The sequence below is a fragment of the Penicillium waksmanii genome, assembly GCF_028829765.1.
Source record: "Penicillium waksmanii strain IBT 27052 chromosome Unknown utg000002l:1.0-3326099.0:1.0-3328782.0, whole genome shotgun sequence".
Lineage (NCBI taxonomy): Eukaryota > Fungi > Ascomycota > Eurotiomycetes > Eurotiales > Aspergillaceae > Penicillium > Penicillium waksmanii.
This window is the reverse complement of record NW_026643249.1, coordinates 2,910,630-2,929,296: the sequence shown is the minus strand read 5'-3', so window position 1 is coordinate 2,929,296 and position 18,667 is coordinate 2,910,630. Positions and strand designations below refer to the sequence as shown.

Sequence of the window (18,667 nt, the reverse complement as noted above, 5' to 3'; positions counted from 1 at the left end):
GGTTTGTAAGAATGTATTATATTATACTAGTATCTAATCTAAATTTATTCAAGCTAACGGGAATACCATATTCTAGTTACTCTTACCTAGGTGCTGCTGTCTAGTTGATCCTCGTGTTTCTATAGTTCGGCTTCCCCAAAGGTTGCAGATGCAATTAGTCAGACAGCCACGCGTGCTTATTATGGGGAATATGTACTAGCACTTACGAAATAAATATATGTACTGTACTAAGTACTAGTATGTAGCACATGCTTGGCTGTTTCAGATCACCTGTTTGATCGTCATGATCTCATCATTTCCTCTCATCTCATCCCTGACAATCATATCCACTGGTGCTGACAGCTGACCACCGGCCGTATATTTACACTTTACATTTTACATTTTACATTTTAATCACGATATACCAGGCTGAAAGATCCCATTTGAAATTCTCTTTTAAAAGTAAAATACACGCCGGTGTGATAAAAAAGGTTCATTACATGCTCATAGCGCCAACGGCCCCAGGACGCTCTGGAGAAAGCGAAACGCCCAGCCAAATTCCTCCCTTCCCCAACATTTGCACTGTCATTTCAATCAACGCTTGCGAGCTCCACCAGGTCGAGGCTTCATCTCATCCGGCCCCACAGGGTGCAGCATCACCTTGTTTGTAGTCTGCGGAGTATTGGCCGAGTATCCCTTACTCCAATCGTAGCTAACAGCATAGGCAAAGATATTGCCATTGCGGCTGAAAGCAGTGCTGGAAATCGGACCCTGGACAGACGGGTACCCCTTGAGCCGGTGCTTAGCATCCTTATCCCAGAAGTGGAACGTGCCGTCACTACCGGCAGTGCTAAATGTTCCGTGTACAGGGTGAAAGTTGATCGAGTTCACGGAGTAAATGTTGCAGATATCCCGGTTGGCGGGCGGGGTTTCACGGTGACACTTGAACGAGAAGTTGGAAGCAGAATCCTTCTCCTCCACGTACTGAATCGCACAGCGGCCCTCGATACTGCCGACGGCGAAACCGCTCGCGTCGGCGAAGCAGCTGACTACCCGCGTCTGCCACTTGAGGGGGGATTGCATGGTCTTGTAGAATTTGGTTGGGTTATCGAGGTTGACGATGTTGATGTATCGATCCGCGGTACCAATGACTAGCAACTTGTTCTTAACGTCCATTGTGTACACGCGGTCCTGGCATTCAATCTGTGCGATCGGGTTCGACTGTCGCAGATCCCAGTATTTGACTGTTTTATCCCACGAGCCGGTCACGAGAAGCGGAGATCCGCCGACGGACGGGTTGGGAATCATGTGGACGCTTCGAATGGGCGCATCGTGCGCGGCGACCTGTACGGGGGTCGTAGCTCCGGCGCCTAGGTCAAGCATGCGGGCAGCCTTGTCGGCACCAGCACCGACGACCTTCGATCCATCCTAGAAAAGTACAGCCCGTTAGTTTAGCAGCTCGGGCGGGGGCAGAGCATATAGACAAGGGAAAACTTACCGGAGACCAGCAGCAGCTCAAGACAGGGGCCTCGTGCTCGAACAGAGCTTTTCCCTCACTCATGCCTTGTTCGTTAATCTCGTAGATGCGGACCTTCTTATCCCACGATGCAACAGCCAAGTGATCGGAGGCGGGCGAGAAAGCCATATCAGAGATGCCGTCCTCGGGAGGTTGGTTGAGAGTCACATCTTTTGAGATGTCACCTGTCGTATTCGCCGCACCGGCGGACGCGGACGCAGCGCTGGCGCCGCCGCCAAAGAGAGTCGACATCACAAGGGCGCGCTGTGATTTGTTTGAAAGGTGAGCGAGGTGCGAGGATCGGAATGGGAGAGAAAGTGTGATGAGCTGTAGCGTGGCTCACACTTTGACGAAACCCCAGCGAAGGGTGAAAAGACGTGTGGGTGAAGGAGGATGGGAGTGTTTGGAGAGAGCTGGAAAAAGTAATTCGTGAAGCTGGTTGAAGCCGGCGAATCTCAAGCGCGATGCCCGGCAGAATGTGCAGACCGCCTTCTGTTTACAACCGCCAACTAAAAACACTACTTTTTGGTCAAGAATAACTTGTTTTTTTTTCTTTTTGATTTTTTCACTTAATTTAAATTCTAAAGCGATGAATCAAGAAGTTCCTCGAAATAGACATGCTCATTGACCACTTTGTTAAAAAAGTAGTTTCGTATCTCTAATCCATTGGCCAGATCTACCAGGCGAATATGAAACTCCCGCAGCAGTTGTGGGACAAGTTTATAAATTTTACTCAATGCAATCTGGAATTTCGTTTCCGTCAGTCAAAGCTTGCAAAATACATGAGACAAAAAGTCTTACATTTTTTTTAATGTAAATACGAGTCCTAACCCCAAAATGTAACATCGTCTTTTCTATCTGCTGTGCATCTGCCCCTAACCAGCGATCAGGATTATATTGTTCAGAATCTAGCCGAAATAAATTCTTAGTATACTGAACAACTGCCAGATTTTTACTGACAACGTATTACTCTAGAATATAAACATCATCGATTATCGTCCCACTAGATAGAACGTGTCAAGATATGGTCAAACCAACACTCGGAGGTAAGCGTATTCCTTTATTTATGTATACTCACAGGTATGGGAGCTTGATAGCCTCTTTATATCTAATAGGCATAGATAGTGTGCCATACGCAGTGGAAGTGTCAATTTCACTGGTTAGCGTTTCATTCTCAAGCGATGTCTCAATTTAGAGTCTGTCGTTTCAACGGCCTCCTCTTTCAACGACCGCTCCCAGACTGCGCCTTTTTATCCTGACCGACAAGAGGTCAATCAAATCGGCAGTGGCCTACAAGGCGCTATCTTTGAGGTTGTTGGACATACCCATGTCTTCAAAAAGGAAAATCCAGGCAACGAATTACTATCATCGAATCTCAAACGCGAGTACAAAACCCACCGCGATGTTTCGGCCGCATTTGAACTGTACAAGATTCCCACTCTTAGCATAGTCCAAGTTCCCAAGCCCAATAGTTTTGTTCCTAAAATTCAAAACAAATGGTTCTGGGATTACATCTTGCCAGTAATACCCCAGGGATATCGCACACGCGGGGATATCATCACCATGGAACGGATTCTTCCGTTGCCAAAGGTCGTACGAAGAGCGCTCCTCACTCATTTCTATGCTGGTGAAAGGAATTGGGGGTGTAGTAAGCCTGATGTCGAATACCTTCTCAGTAACCAGGAGAACAAGCACTGCCTTGCCCGAGTCTATTTGGGCAAAGCCAATTGTTCATTTAATCAGGATAACCCAGCCCCGCTCAGAAAGTTCCCGCTCTATCTCAATTCTATGAAGGGACTTGGCATGGATACCCTTGTCCTAGCCCAGGAAATGGGTAAGACATATGCAATCATGCACTGGGGTGCTGCCACAAATGGTGACGATGTGGAGTTCGTACTTGGCACCTGGGCCTTAAAGAAATCGGTAGCGCGCATAGAATCGTCCGAACGCTCAGCATCGTGCCATTGGATTATGTCTTCTCAACTTCGGCCAATGTGAGGCGGTTGACTCGACGCGGGATTGTGATGTCGTTTACCAAGAATTCAAAGGGGGTATGGTAATGGGTGATAATCAGCTTTTCATCCCGCAAGTCTCGAAAAGCCCGGAATTGTTCGCATCCTTCAAGAAGGGAACATTGATGCTGGTAATGTCATCCTATCAGACAAGAAACTCAACGACAAGTTCAGCATGGAGGACTTTATGCAATAGTATGAATAATATGCCGAGGGTTTTGTGTATTAGCTTCCAAGGATACTTTCAGCCATGAAGCTTGAGAAGGAGTTGAAGTCTAGCTTGTGGTTCTGGCTTATCGACTGTGTGTTCGGGGATAGCTTCAATTAGCTACGAAAATGAATTTATGGTTTAGTCCATTCTATGGTGTTATCTGCGTAAATAATCCACCTATACACTTGGCTCTAGTATCACGGGCTTGGTATCTTGCTAGTTTGTGCGTTACCATTGTGACGCAGTACGGCGCTCCGTAAGCGCAGGTGGTCAGTAGTCTTATGTAGGGGTATTTTAAAGTGGTGTTGCAATAGTCTGAAACCCCCCTATTGCCAATCATTTCGGACCTCCTCCTAATGGCAGACCAGTAGCTACCCAAGATGTAATAGGTTGTCCAATCGATTCCATCCTGGGTAGCTACTAGTCTGCCATTGGGAAGGCGGAGACTAAGCTTGTCAGGAATGGCTTGGAAGCTTTGTGGCGCCACTGTAAAATACCCAACTACTGACCACCCTGCGCTTACTGAGCGCCGTAACACAGCCTAACCTTTAATTTTGGACGTCTTTAACCGAACATGCAACACAAGAATTTGACTTGAGACAACCGGTGATGCACAAATCCAAGTGGTAATTCGAACGCCGGATCTGTATATCATTTAGATAGACTACGTGACCAATTATTAGGTTTAGATCTTGTCATTATTATTTCAAGGATCGCCAGGACAGGTGATTCTGCGGATACTCAAATTGCTCGCTGCACGTGAAAGAGGTAAGCATTCAAATTTGAGTTTGCTCCACTTTAAACTGGCGATCATCGGGGAGTTAATTGGTCCGAACAAAGGTATATGAGCAATGCCACTCCCACACTATGCGGCCGCTACTCATTACCCAGTCTAGAAGAGGGCAGAATCGGGCCTCCTTGTCAAAAAAAAACCCCAAGTATGGCGAGCTTTGTTGCGGCATTCGCTAACCCGTTCAACTATCTCGGTGGTGTCAGTTTCAACCCCGAAAAGGATATTCATGACTTATCTGGGAAGGTCGCGCTAGTAACAGGCGGTACGTTGAGGTTGAAGCCCTTCAATATGCTTTGGATCATCGAAAAGCAGAGAATCTGCGAACAAAAATCCTAACTGGCTCCAGGCAACGCTGGCCTCGGCAAAGAAACAATCCTACAACTTTCAAAACATAAGCCAAGCAAGATTTTTCTGGGCGCACGATCGGAATCAAAAGCTACAGAGGCAATTAAGTCCATCAAATCTTCAGTATCCACTGATGTCGAAATAATCTGGCTCCCGTTAGATCTGGCATCTTGCGATTCGGTCCAGAATGCGGCCGAACAGTTCAATTCCCAGTCAGATAGACTTGATATCCTCGTCCTCAATGCTGGAGTCATGGCTCTGCCCCCCGGAGAAACCGAATTGGGCCACGAAATCCAACTCGGAACCAACCACACCGGCCACTTTCTGTTGACCAAGCTTTTGCTACCAGCATTGCTGAAGACGGCAGAGGAACCCAATTCAGATGTCCGTGTTGTGTCGCTTGCCTCAGTCGGGCACAATTACGCTCCTTGCTTCGATACGATACTTAACCAAGAAAAGCTCAAGAAGGTGGATACGTCCGCCCGATATGGCGCTTCAAAGGCAGCCAACATTCTGTTCGCAGCAGAACTCAGTCGGCGCCATCCATCGATCACCTCGGTATCCGTTCATCCTGGTATTATTTTGACCGATCTGTACGGCGCTATTAGCCAGCGTTCTTCTATTGTTGCCCTTGGCTCCAAGACGTTGAACTTTTTCGGGTCCTCAGTCGCCGAGGGGGCCTATAATGAGTTATGGGCAGCGGCGGGTGCCAAGAAAGAGGAACTGGTCAATGGAGCCTACTATGTCCCTGTGGGCATTCACAAACCGCATAACAAGTATGTTCGGAGTGAGAAAATGGGGAAGGAGTTATGGGACTGGACTGAAACCGAACTCAGTAAAGTCAATCTCTGATCGGTTACCCAGCCCCTATGATAAACCTTTTGCATTTTGTATCGCAGTGTAATTAAGAAAGAATAGATATGTAAACGAACTGAACATATGTTTTTTGTGCAATTTAATACTAATAAATTTGGTCAAAATTTCGAAATATGACGTCAGGGCTGTAACGCAGGCCACAGACAACCAAATTATGCTCACTTTCAAGGTTCAATTTAATCAATTTGATCAATTGCATTGCGTAATGCCAAGCAAATTTTCTTTTTCGCGTTGACAGGAATTTAATCAATTTAATCTCTTCTGAAGCTACTTGCGAGCGAGCCGAGGCATAGATAGCGATACAATGTGGTGGAGCATGTCGCGTCGCGGTCGCGGCTCAACAATCTTTCCGGCAAATTTGATGTCCAACAGCCATTGACTCGTCGTGATGCTTTCATCTTGTAGAGGCAGTATAGATTCTGCCGAATGATTCACATATTAACGGATTAATCTAATTATCTGCCTCGTTTTAGGAAAATATGGTTATGCCGGGCTCAATGATGTCGTAATAAACATGACTGACATAATACAAATTTCTCATAGACTTAATTGAATTAAAGGAAGATGGTTTAACAATTGGCGGACGAATTATTTTTCATCTCTTCAATTTCAATTTTTCTCCTGAGAAACCTTGAGTAACCAACATGCCCTATTTGAAACTTCGAGATGGTGCCGAACTCTTCTATAAGGACTGGGGCAACCCAAAAGGAGTAGTCACTTTCTCACACGGATGACCTCTTAGCACTGATAACTGGGAGAGCCAAATGGATTTCCTGGTTAGCCATGGCTACCGCGTGATTGCCCACGACCAGCGTGGCCATGGACGTTCAACGCAAAATTGGACCGAACATAACATGGAGATATTCGTGGATGACCTCGAAGAGCTTTACAAGCATCTTGACATCAAGAATGCTATGATAGTCGGAAATTCACATGGCGGAGGCGAAGTTACTCGCTTTCTCGGAAAGCACGGCACAAGTCGAGTAAAGAAAGCTGTCCTTGTTGGAGCGGTGCCACCTCTCATGTTAAAGAGCTCAGCCAACCCGGGGGAACCGAAAAGTCTGTCTTCGATTCCTTCAGAGAGGCGATGAGCAAGAACCGTGCCTCAATTATTTCTGGACGTTCAAACCGGGCCGTTCTTTGGATTTAATCGACCTAACGCGGCGAAGAGTAAGGGTCAAATTCGAAGCTGGTGGGAACAGGGTATGAGAACGAGCTTCAGGGCCGCGTACGATTCCATCAAAGACTTTTCGGAAACGGACTTCACCAAGGACCTCAAAAGCATCGATATTCCCGTTCTTGTTCTTCATGGCGATGACGACCAGATTGTGCCCATTGGCGCAGCTGGTTTGAAGTTGGCAAAGCTTCCGCCCCAAGGGAAGCTTCAGATTTATCCCGGGGGCTCTCACGCAATTCACAACGTCAGCGTTGATGAAGTGAACAAAGATTTACTAGATTTCATCAAGTCTTGAGTGTGAATTGAGAAGCCAGGAGGATATTGGTTTTCTTTTTTTTTTCTTTGGCTGCTCAACATTCTTTCTGATGTTGTGACATGGTCACTCCTTACTCCAGTAATTTGTAATCGCCGTATCAACTCAACCAAGCATTCTACCGGGCCAGCGTAGCACCGACTCGTCCTGTAATATACGAGCCGCTATGTTTAGGCCAAGATCTTCATTCAATGCGGAGGATGATATAAAGACGCTCCTTAATGGTGATACGCATATCGCTAGGTTTACAATCTTTGATACCGGTAGCCAAAACTTAACGTCTCTGTCGTTTATGCGAACAACGTCACGCGAAGACAACGACTAGCCTATATCCAATTATGAGCTTCCTATTTCTTCTCTTCCCGAGGACATATCACCGATCCCAAAGACTGTACCCTTCTATCCCAAAATTTGTCCTTCGAAACTCACTTTGACGCACTCACTAATTTAACATTTTTCTACCCCCGATTTGAACGTAAACCAAAACCCCACCTGCGCTCGTCTTTTGTATTCAAGTCTGACACAAATATTGGATTTGAGACTACACGTGGTCAGTGATGTTCGCTGACCAGAGACATGTGCCTTGCGTCTAGTCAATACTCGGGGTTCGTTGCAACTGAAAACTTTGACCTTTTGCTGCTCGCGGAAAGCGAATCTTCTACAAATATTACGGCGAAATACTCTCTCGGGGAAGATAGCAAAGATTATGCACTAAATCTATGGTGCCACCATCGGCGATTTAAAAAAAAAACAATTTCCATAGCATTTTCGATTCAAAAGGGTGGCCGCCTTATTCGAACAGGAACAGCCTATTCCGTTTCGGGACGCCGCGCATAGACTCACCATAAACCGAGTATGAGTCAGATTCTTACTTTATTGTTTATAAAATGCTGATTATGACTCGGACAAGCATCGAAGAAATACTGCTGCGGCCATTACTTTCAAGATCGAAAACAAGAACATCGCATGTGTTGCTCTACCGGCAAGGCTAGTGAAGACTCCACTCTCCAAAATGGCGATGCGCAGCCTGCTCCGTGTCCACAAGGAGATCGGAGATGTTAATACCGATTTCCATTCTCTCAGGACTGTTTTGAAGGAGACAGCAAACAAAGCCAAATGGAATTTTGTCATGTTCCCGAATGATGGTGCGCTGTCACATCTTCCTCTGATCGGCGAACTCATCATCCCCGAGGATTACCCGAACTGCCCTCCTGTACTTCACCTTTTTACTCGTACTTTCCGATACAATGTCGATGTCTATCAAAATAACATCAACAATGACAATCACAGCACGATGTGCTTTGACATTCTATCCAGTAAATCTAGGGGAGGTACCTGGGTAAACGACTACACAATATCCTGTCTCTTTGCAAGCCTGATGCTGGCTTTGGTGACACAAAGAGTTCCACAGACTTATGGCCCCGATCAGGCAGAATTTGTCACCATGGGCACGCTCGATCAGATCAAAAAGTCCGTACATAAAACCTATCAGAAGCACAAAAATCGCCTTCCCTATCTTCCAACTATACCCACGATTCGGGCTGTCTCGGTCGCAGCCAAGCCATTCATTTTCACACGACTCGAGGACGAAACTCCACTTGATTCACTTCAATTCCAAGCCGAGGACAAATACGTCAGTCAGCCATTCTATCTTCAAGATGCTCAACATCCGCAGTCTTGGTCAACCGCTCTAGACCTGCGAAACCTACATCCCGGTGTTGTCTTCTCCGTGATACTTTCAAACAAGCGGGGAACCGATGTTACCGGTAGGAAGAACGATACTATATTGCTTCGAAATGGCGTGACTGGAACCGCGGCAAAAAAGCGAAAAAATGAACCCATCCGCTGGTTCTATCATGGAAAACCATTGAATGATCAAAATCTCTCAGTCTGCGTGACTGTGACTGGCGACCAGTTTGTGATTTGCTACAAGGACGACGATTCCAACACCTTCATTGTCCATGGAGACACTCCGATATCAAAACTTGGAGAGACACAAATTGGAAATGTCGCAGGTATGCCGTTTTACATAACGATCTTGCTAAAACGAAAGTCCGGGGCGGAAGGGTTTATCAATGTTCTCGATCAAAAGCAAGTTGGATTCATTCATGCCAACCGAATCGAGACCCCCATGGCAATTCGCAGGAAATATCCAACGTCAGTGAACCTGACCTTGGGCAGTGAGCAAACAGCTCGTCTTCAAGGGGTCATTGACTTCTATGGTTTGGGGCTGGACTTTAAGATCCAAAGAAATGTCTGGTTCCCCGCACATTATACGCTCATTTCTTCAACGGACTATCCTAAGGAGGAATATACTAAGACGATCGATGAAATATATACTCCAATACGTGGAAAGGCGGTAGAGGTGACTATTGTTGCTATCATAGCGGATGGTGACTGCGTTGCTCTCTTGACAGATATCTATCGATGCCCTGAAGATCGAGTGGAGCTACAGTCATTCCCTGAGACGAGTTTCTCCACTTTGACAATGCGTTTACGGAACGATAAGGTGAAGGCAAGTTGCGTTGATGAATTGCTCGGACGAGTATCCGAAGACCCTCAAAAAGACTGGGTTCATGTTGGGGACTTTTATATCAAGCTACCACAGCCAATCAAGGTTATATGTCATTTGCAGTTTCAACTTTGAAGTTGGACCTCGGATAGGGAATAGTAATACATCAATATTGGTCAACTCAACTTGACCTTGCAGGAGTTCGCAAATAATGAAAAAGATGGAGGATTAATAAAGATTTCTTTCTTCACACAAGTCAAATTTGCGATGTAATAGTTCTCATATGCTCGCATGTTCTATTGCAATGAGACTTTTTCACCTCGATGCCACGTTGTCGGAACTACCAAGGTCGAGCTCTGAGATTAACATAGATTAGGAATCAAATTGAAAAACCCAGCTTCCAGCACGACGTGAATTCCCCCGTTTTTGCCCTTCTGGTTAGCCAAATCCCCACCGCCATCATCCCTTTCCCCCAAAATAATGAGCGTTCCCGAAAACAACACCAGAGCAACCAGAATTGTACCCATTTCATGGTCCTAACAAGGCCAAAGGTTGACACCAAATCGTGTTCTCGAAACTACCATATCACTGGAAGGATCCTGTCTGGTCTTTGAAAAGTTAATTACTTGACCGAAATAACAAAATAGCGAAGATCACTGTTGTGAAACGGCAAATGTTTTCGTGTCTAGTTATCTCCAAGCAACTTGAAGTCCACGAACTTGAAATCCTCATAACCACTACTGCGTACATGTATTGCAGGAACAGAATTGGGTATCATCTGCAGAACCTATTCTGAAGCAGTGGCATACATCGCTCATATCTATAAGGACTAATTTCCCCGCTTAAGATGAAACATTTGCCATAGGTCTGTTCACCCTGAAGATATGTCAGATATAGACATGAAAAGAAAACCTGCTATCAAATTCGACCTATCTGATCCAATTCTTGTGACTTTGGTCACTATGTTGCAAAGGGGAATCAAGATAAAATTTCAAATATCAGTCGCAATACCGTCAAAGACGCGCATCCAAGCAACCTGTATTTACGACATTCGATATTAAAACTAGCTATGTGGTGAGAGTATCTCAGATCGGGTTGAAACCAAGAAACTCCGAGCACGGAGCCTCCATTTGTTGAGAGGGGCCCTGGGGGAACTTGACAGCCTCGAAAACATGCAATAAACTTGAATATAGCTCCTCCTTGTGGAGTCGCTTACATTAGAATGCAGGTGTCGGTACGGCTTCCTATTGGTGTCGTCAACATTCAGCGACATTATTCCTGATATGTGTCCAAAGTACCCCGTAAAACCTTCACTAGCAACAATGCTCAGGGGCTACCTTTTTTTTTCTACGGCCTAGATTCATGATGGCCCTAACATCCTGATGACAAAGTACCGCAAGTGGCGCTAGCCTCCTCGTGCATTAGTGACAGCGGGCCACCCGAGCCAACGAGAAGGAGCGGAAATTGTGACCAAGCGAGCCGGGAGAACACGAGGGTTGCCCACGAGACTTTAGTTGACAGTTGATATGTCGACTGCACAGACATTGATCGACGACATTGTGCTACATATTTACGCCTCAGAAACCAAAATTCCAGCGTGGGCCCCTCACCCTGAAAATGATGTGTCCTAAAATTAAACTCTTCCAACTCTTTAATTAAGCATAGCTTAAGTAGTAAAGTTGATCTGAGCACAAAGTGAGGCATTATGGTACTCTGGATTTGGATATGAATGACATCGAATTCAGGCAACGATTTCCTACACCAATGTATTGGCCCTCACAAAAGTACGTTTTCATGCGGGTTAAGGCCGATCCTCGTGTTCTTTTTGTTTCGGTCCAATCATTCGCTTTCGGTGGCCGTTGCCTGTTTCATCGTTAATATCCTTAAATGTACTTATGTCGTCGACCCATCACAATCTGTGATTCAAGCTCTTGCAATATTTTTTTTCTTCAATCAAGGATATCAGAACAACAATATCCTGTACTTATATTCGGATGGTGCAACAGCATGAATTTTGTGGCAGCAACCTCCAAGAGAGTCTGACCTTTCCCTTTCAATCCAGTTACTTGAGGACTTTTGCCTGGCGATACAATCCAAAATGATGGGCGGCAAAGGACCTCGTTCCATTGCGGTAATGTGGCTGATGACATTCCTCTCTTTGATTCTGGTTATCCTCAGACTGTATACAAGAATGTTTGTTGTCAAAGCAGTCGGGGTAGACGATCATGTTTTCAACTTGGCCTGGGTATGCTATGTCTCGTCGTGACATTCGATAACAGGTAACCGGATAATACAGTACTGAATAGTTTATAGGTTTTTTTGTTGATATACACGATATTCATGACTATCTCAGCGATCTATGGATTCGGGCAGCCCATAACAAACTTACAGATTGACTCGGCTGCTAAAGCTGTGTACTATGAGATGATCGGCCAGACATTTGCTGTGATCGGAATGGCGATTGCGAAGATTTCACTCGGTCTTTTCCTACTTCGCATTGTGGTGAGGCAATGGCATCGAATTTCTATATGGTTTTGCATGATGACTTTGGCTGCGATCTCGGTAACGACAAGTATTACATTCTGGCTTCAACGATTCCCAGCTGAGTCCATCTACGATCCGCGCGTGCCAGGCCGCACTTTGCTATCTGTCACGCCTTTCGCACTTGCGCTTGGGAGTAAGTCCCCCTATTTTGCTTATATAAATGGGTAATGGTATATTGGCTGACAAACAATGTTATTTTTTTCTAGTTTGGTGTGCTGTTGTGGACTTCTATCTTGCTCTTCTTCCATGGATTTTCATTTGGAATTTGAACATGAAATTTAAGGAGAAGATGTCCATTGCAATAAGTCTGAGCTTAGGCTTCATGTGTGTTGTCTTGGAATGACCGATTGCGAGGATATTGACTAATCTCTATTTACAGAGCCTGTGCCTGCGGAATTATCCGATCGGTTGATATTATGGGCATGAACAGTAGCAATTACACCGGTAAGCAATCCTGTCCGCTGGTAAAACTGATCCCAAAATGCTAATTGTGATTTGCTTCTCTCTTAATTAGAGGCTACCATTGGTCTCATTGTTTGGTCGGCTGTCGAGTTAGCTGTCACCCTCATCTGTGTCGGTATTCCTACAGTCCGACCCCTCTATCGTGTCATCGTACATAGGTCAAAACCGGAAAGCTCGAATGACAGGTATAACCAGCAACCTGGATCGGATCATTCATCGCGTTTCCGCATGCGAAACCTGATGAAAGACAACAGTTTGTTTAGCATGACACAGGAGGGACAAACGCAGTCATATATCACCCGCAATGACAATAAGAGTGACGAGGAAGTTTTGGTGGGTCATAATGGAACCACACATGATGGCATTATTGTCCGAGAGGATGTGACCGTGGAAACAGGGAGACGATATTGATCAAATTGACGATTAAGAAAAGCATTTTCATTGGGTCTCTGCTCAAGCCAGAAAATATCTAAAATTCGAGATATATGACTTATGGAATCCTAGTGATTGGTAGTAAGCCCAAGGTGTCTGTTTAATTCATGCACTTCTTTATAGCATTCTTGAGTAACCCAAAGCCCAACAAATCAAAAAAAAAAAAAACCATACAACAGATATTGTACGTCACTGGCCACCTAGCGCCCCGTCCTAGGCGGCTCGTCGCTCTAGTGGGGCGCCCCTTCTTCAGCTCTTCACCTGAAGTGTCTGAACTGATATGCAAAAATTACCTTTAGACATTCTGGCAGGGAAAGACTTAATGAGGTACCAGAATATAGATGAGGGATAAAATGAACGATTTTTGCTTTCATTTACCGGGCCATCTTGACTGTAGATCTCTTAGTTAGTTGTCTTGTTACAGTAGCGATCGTTATCGCCTTCTACGTCGGAAGCGTATAAGATGCTCTTTCAAACCCTAGTCACATGATCTGAGATGTTTAATAATATCAGCGCGTAACTAAATAACCCGTTCTGTAACTACAATGTAACAATAACGAGTTTTACGTGATACCTTTATGAAAGGTACATGAGTCTGCCGTAGAACTGAGGCGCTTGGCAGACTGGAAGGTTCAATGCAAACAGAGCAAACTTGGGTCCTCAATCCGTCCCAACTTCTCTTCGCTTCTCGCAATAGATGCACTGTAGAGAGCCTGGGGTTCTTGGGTTGCCCAGGAAGAACAAAAATTCTGACAGGTACCAAACGGATTGAATTGATACTAATGAGCTGCTACTTGAAGGGTCTATTTGCCACCAGAGGCCTTTACATCATAAAGCAGTTCCTCATGTTCTCCATCCACGAACCCGAAAACGTTCTCCACTGCATTATCACTGAAAAGCACTTCTTCACTCTCCGCGCTGCGCCGGATCAAGTCCCGACCGCGCTCAAACATTTCCTCTTCATACGAAGACAGGGCCTCTTCCAAGCTTGCTTCCTGGACGCTTGCAATATCCGGATGCTTGCCAAAGAGCTCACGGAGACGTTTAAACAGCAGCACAGCATCGTACATGGCGCAATTCACTCCTTCGCCCACAAAAGGTGTTGAAAGATGCGCTGCATCTCCGAGTAGCGTCACACCTGGAGCTGCATCGCGTTTCCAACCGACTTCTTCTGGTCTCAGGTAGTGCAAACTCCAGGCACGGAAGGGACCTTCTGCATTTGCAGCGATAGCTTTGAGTTGCGGTGCCCAGTTTGCGTAGAATTTCTCCGAAGATAGCATCAACTGTCGTACAGCTTCGGACTTTTCCGTAGCACTGCTATTGCGGTGTTGGTAAAAGTCTTCAGGAACGACGACACCAAAGTACATTCTATACGTGCCATCAGCCCCTTGCTGCAATGCCAAGCTCTTGTTTGGACCCATCGCCATCATCATTCCCGGGCCGGCCAACTCGTGGGCTGCTTTGTAGCTCGCGTTGCTGTGCGAGATCGTGCCTTCTATGTACATTTTTCCGGAATACACTGGCTGGGCTGTTGAGATCTGCATATTGCGATCATCAGTTAGGATCAGAATTCCTATTGATTCTGTGGGCTTATTTGACTTACCAAGGGACGGACTTTGCTCCAACCCCCGTCAGCTCCAACAATAAGCTTGAACCCAGTGGCCGAGTTGCCATTAGAAAAATGAATAACGCAGCCATTACCAACATCGTCGGGACTGTTGGTCTTCCTCCCATCAATAGAGCGCACACCGTGACCCCACCGGATCTTGTGCGCGGGTATAGAGCTAAGTAGAAGTTGACGTAGCTGCAGGCGATCGATCTCGGGCGCATCACGGCCCTCACCAAAGCGCCCTACTGTCTCTCCAGAGGACCTAAGTATGTGCACCCGCGAGGCATCCCAGCGTGCGTAGACCGCATTGAATTCCTCGAACAAACCCGCTTCCTTGAGTGCCTGCTGACCTGACGGGCCATGAAGATCCAGGGAGCCGCCTTGCTGCCACGGGCCTGGGATGGACGATTCATCACGCTCGTAAACAACGTAGTCCTTGAGTCCATTCACCTCAAGGAGACGGGCGAAGAGAAGACCACTCGGTCCGGCACCGATTATTGCGATAGAGGGTGGCGGATGCATGGTGGGATGTATCTGAATAAGATGAGCAATGGATGGGAATAAAAGAGAATAGAGAAAATGTACACTTCGAATCAATCGGCTTTATATAAACGCGATGTTCTATATGTGGCAACGGAAATTTGTATAATTCCAGCTCCAGCTTTACCCCTTCTCATTGGTCGAGGCCGGAACCGATCCGGGATCAATGTCCGGAGACGACCACTCACCACCGCACAACCTTTACTTCATACACTTCGCCATCTTCACTCAGAGCTCCATAATATTGGTAAAGAACCCTGTGACCTTCGAAAGAGTTATGGAAGCCGCCGGATCTTCAAAGACAGCCTCCAGGAGCGGCTTTGCTCGGTTCGCTGTAAGTACGGAGCGCGGGCAGCGATCGGGAATCTGCGAAAACTGACAGCGCCAGTGCGACTTTTGTCGAGTGAAAAAACTGAAGTATGTCGCACTCTTGCATGACCCCAGGTGAGGTTTCAGACTTGGCTAATTTATTAAAAGGTGTTCGCGAGAGTTGCCGAAATGCAGTGGTTGCAAGCCGTGGCCAAGTAGCTGCGTATATTCGCGAGAAGTGTCGTCATTTAACGCGAACGGTAAAAGACTTCATGTTGCCGAGGTCTCTAGTAAATATACAAAAGCCAGCATTGAGAGTCGCCTCGAAGGCCTGGAGCGCACAGTCCAGTCTCTAACCAGCTCGGTTGAAGAAGCCTTGCGTGTCTTGTCCGCGGCAGCCCCACGAAGAGACTTATCCAAAATACCTATTACATCCAACCAGACGATTGTGAATGAGGCAGACGGATCCGATTCAGAGCTGTATATCGGCCCATCGCATTCGTTCTCTTTCCTTCAAGAGGCGCCCGCGGGCATCGAGCGTCTAGCCCGACAAGGTGTCGAAGATTCTCGACAGTGTGCCATTTCAGAGATTCACAACATGTCATCAAGTCTGACATCAGCAAGAACTGGAAATCCGACGAAAGCTTCAACAGGCTTTCATATACCATCGAGATCTGCAGGATATGCCCTCCTCGGCAGTGAGCTCACTCCCCTCCCTTCCCCCTTCACTGTTGTTAGATCGTTCTACTAACTTCAGACTCATCGAAATAGAGTTTCTGGAGCATTGCGAGCTTGGTGAGCCATTTTTTCGTTTCCCGTCGGACGAAGTCCTCAGACAGATTGTTTTCGAACCTGAAAAGGTTCGGGAAAAGGCGTGGATTGTTTCCTTCAACTATATACTACTTGCTGCCATATCTACGCAGCAGGATGAGCATGAAGACAAACTCCGGCAAAATTCCCAACTGGCACTGAATGATAGCCAGATTTTCCTCGAACCATCCTTGGCTAATGTACAGACTCTGGCCTTGCTCGCTGTTCACGGTGAAGACTTTGCTTCGCCCAACATATCATGGATGCTGTTGAGTCATGCCTGTCGCCAGGCCGAAGCTTTGGGCTTGCATATCAAGACCAGCAAGGGTAGATTTGATGAATCGCAGCACAAGCTGTGTTTATTTTGGATGCTCTTCACGCTGGACAAATCTTGCGCGCTGGCATTTGGTCGGCCTGCCTTCCTACCATTCTCCTTGTATCGTTATGTTCCGCTTCCCGACGAAGAGTTTATGCGGAAATTCAGTCCTCATGACACGGAGGACCCTGGTAATCAACAGCAGAAATCCCAAAACTCCGGTTTCGGTGCCCTGATGTTTAAAAATACTGTTGAGCTGGCTAAGTTGATGAGCGATGTTTTGGATGTTCTGGGCGTGAGCAACTCAGAGAAATCCAAGGATGAGACACGATCAAAGTTGGAAGGTTGGTTCTCAATCACAAATATGGTAAGAGTCACACTGTATTGTCCATTTGTCCGGACACTGAAATATCTAATTCATAAATTCAGACATTGACGCAAGCCATGGAGAACGAGCGCATATCAGCAGATGCAGATCAAATTCATGAAATGAAACTGGGAATCAATAGTGTCAAGTTTCAATATTTGCACATTCTAACTCTATTACTGAAAGGCGATCGGACCTCAGATCTTCGTCTATCCTTTGCTCGCGAAGCAATTTCCTTACTTCCCTCTTTGGTATCGAACTGGGGATCAGTATATAACGGAGTTGTCTGGTATGAGAAAACTTTCACTGTTTTAGACCCTGCTAACCGCAAAATTCACATAGGCAACTTCTCTATTATCCTTTCGCCCCTTTCTTCGTTATTTTCGAGAACTTAGTGCACCAGCATAGCCACTATCCGAAACATGACGAGGATCTGCGCTTATTGGCTACGACGGTAAACTACTTTGCCGAGATGAGGTCCCAAATGCGACTTCTTGCTGGTTTATGCCGCAAGCTCCAGCATACTGCGGCTGTTTTTCTCCAGCTGGCTCAATCTCATACCCGCCATGGCAACTCGACAAAGCCAGCCGGCAATACAGCCCCCTTATCCCAGCAGCAGAAAAGCTCAGCGCTTGGCGAGCAGGCCACACAGCCATGGGATGACCTGATCGACGTTGATTTGGGTGATCATGACTTCATTACCTATTTGAATTGGTTGCCGGTTGACATGAATGCTACGTCCCGGATACTTGAAACTGAGCTTCAAGGTCCAAAATCCCATCATCCGGACCGCGGCCAGGAAAGTAGTCTACCACACCCTCAAAAGCCGATGTCGGACCGTACCTTTGATTGGTTCTTATGGGATGACTATTATGGCAGTACCAACGTGGGGTTCGAATGATGTTTCACCCACCACACAGTGAAAACTTGGCGCACCTTCTGACAACGCAGTTTTCGGAACACGTATACTATTCCGACTGTATCACTTGCAATCTGATGATCCGACACAAAGAATTGGCCCTGGAACCGGACCAGAGGGCACTCATAAACCGGGGAGCTGGCAGAGTAAATGGGCAGGGATAGGGAAATCGACGGGAGTTGATTTCCAATTTTACCATCTTAGTGGCATTGCAGTATCTTTTATGAACAACAAAAACCCGGGAGGCGTGAACCGTCTTGTACCAAATGCAGGAAATTCAAGCTAGCTACTGCAATTCAGCCTACTGTAATCGAAACGCGAGCCAGTAGTATGTGTCGTTCAGCGAGGGGCAAGGATGAATTAGATGACACCTATTAAACTCTAATTGGGGCGATCATTAAGCTTACCTTCTGTCTCGAACAGCATTCGCGGTCGTATGCAACTAATAATGTGCTCAGTCGATGGCCATTGACGAAGTCAAACCTTCAAAATAATTCAAAAAGTGCATTTATTCCCTAAGATAAGCGTACCGGCTCTAGGCGCCGCCATTGGGCTTGTTAGAATAGCGACCTACTCTCAGTAACCGGGCTGCAGCCTAAGACTAGAAGGAAGACATCACCCTAAC

The 18,667-nt window shown here is 46.3% G+C and overlaps 8 protein-coding genes across 8 annotated transcripts; 6 read left to right on the top strand and 2 right to left on the bottom strand.

Annotated features, from left to right (window-relative positions):
• Positions 1-573: 573 nt before the first annotated feature.
• On the bottom strand, positions 574-1,747 carry sonA (putative nuclear pore complex protein (SonA); the record flags this gene model as incomplete). The annotated part of the gene is made up of 2 exons (XM_057261997.1): positions 574-1,407; positions 1,478-1,747. The coding sequence occupies 2 exons, from the start codon at positions 1,745-1,747 to the stop codon at positions 574-576; spliced, it is 1,104 nt and encodes a 367-aa protein (XP_057126929.1).
• A 772-nt stretch (positions 1,748-2,519) lies between these two features.
• On the top strand, positions 2,520-3,703 carry N7481_002777 (uncharacterized protein; the record flags this gene model as incomplete). Its single annotated transcript, XM_057261996.1, has 3 exons — positions 2,520-2,541; positions 2,691-3,489; positions 3,586-3,703. The coding sequence occupies 3 exons, from the start codon at positions 2,520-2,522 to the stop codon at positions 3,701-3,703; spliced, it is 939 nt and encodes a 312-aa protein (XP_057126928.1).
• A 955-nt stretch (positions 3,704-4,658) lies between these two features.
• On the top strand, positions 4,659-5,708 carry N7481_002776 (uncharacterized protein; the record flags this gene model as incomplete). The annotated part of the gene is made up of 2 exons (XM_057261995.1): positions 4,659-4,773; positions 4,858-5,708. The coding sequence occupies 2 exons, from the start codon at positions 4,659-4,661 to the stop codon at positions 5,706-5,708; spliced, it is 966 nt and encodes a 321-aa protein (XP_057126927.1).
• Positions 5,709-6,496: 788 nt separating this feature from the next.
• Positions 6,497-7,204, top strand: N7481_002775 (alpha/beta fold hydrolase; the record flags this gene model as incomplete). The annotated part of the gene is made up of 2 exons (XM_057261994.1): positions 6,497-6,791; positions 6,825-7,204. The coding sequence occupies 2 exons, from the start codon at positions 6,497-6,499 to the stop codon at positions 7,202-7,204; spliced, it is 675 nt and encodes a 224-aa protein (XP_057126926.1).
• Positions 7,205-8,234: 1,030 nt separating this feature from the next.
• N7481_002774 (uncharacterized protein) lies at positions 8,235-9,869 on the top strand (the record flags this gene model as incomplete). Its single annotated transcript, XM_057261993.1, has 1 exon — positions 8,235-9,869. One exon carries the CDS (start codon positions 8,235-8,237, stop codon positions 9,867-9,869), a length of 1,635 nt encoding a protein of 544 aa, XP_057126925.1.
• A 2,056-nt stretch (positions 9,870-11,925) lies between these two features.
• N7481_002773 (uncharacterized protein) lies at positions 11,926-12,766 on the top strand (the record flags this gene model as incomplete). Its single annotated transcript, XM_057261992.1, has 4 exons — positions 11,926-11,979; positions 12,048-12,411; positions 12,485-12,602; positions 12,658-12,766. The coding sequence occupies 4 exons, from the start codon at positions 11,926-11,928 to the stop codon at positions 12,764-12,766; spliced, it is 645 nt and encodes a 214-aa protein (XP_057126924.1).
• Positions 12,767-13,975: 1,209 nt separating this feature from the next.
• Positions 13,976-15,303, bottom strand: N7481_002772 (FAD-dependent oxidoreductase; the record flags this gene model as incomplete). Its single annotated transcript, XM_057261991.1, has 2 exons — positions 13,976-14,710; positions 14,776-15,303. 2 exons carry the CDS (start codon positions 15,301-15,303, stop codon positions 13,976-13,978), a joined length of 1,263 nt encoding a protein of 420 aa, XP_057126923.1.
• A 184-nt stretch (positions 15,304-15,487) lies between these two features.
• N7481_002771 (Zn(II)2Cys6 transcription factor) lies at positions 15,488-18,024 on the top strand (the record flags this gene model as incomplete). Its single annotated transcript, XM_057261990.1, has 6 exons — positions 15,488-15,655; positions 15,710-15,738; positions 15,799-16,328; positions 16,402-17,123; positions 17,186-17,412; positions 17,466-18,024. 6 exons carry the CDS (start codon positions 15,488-15,490, stop codon positions 18,022-18,024), a joined length of 2,235 nt encoding a protein of 744 aa, XP_057126922.1.
• Between the last annotated feature and the right edge of the window lie 643 nt (positions 18,025-18,667).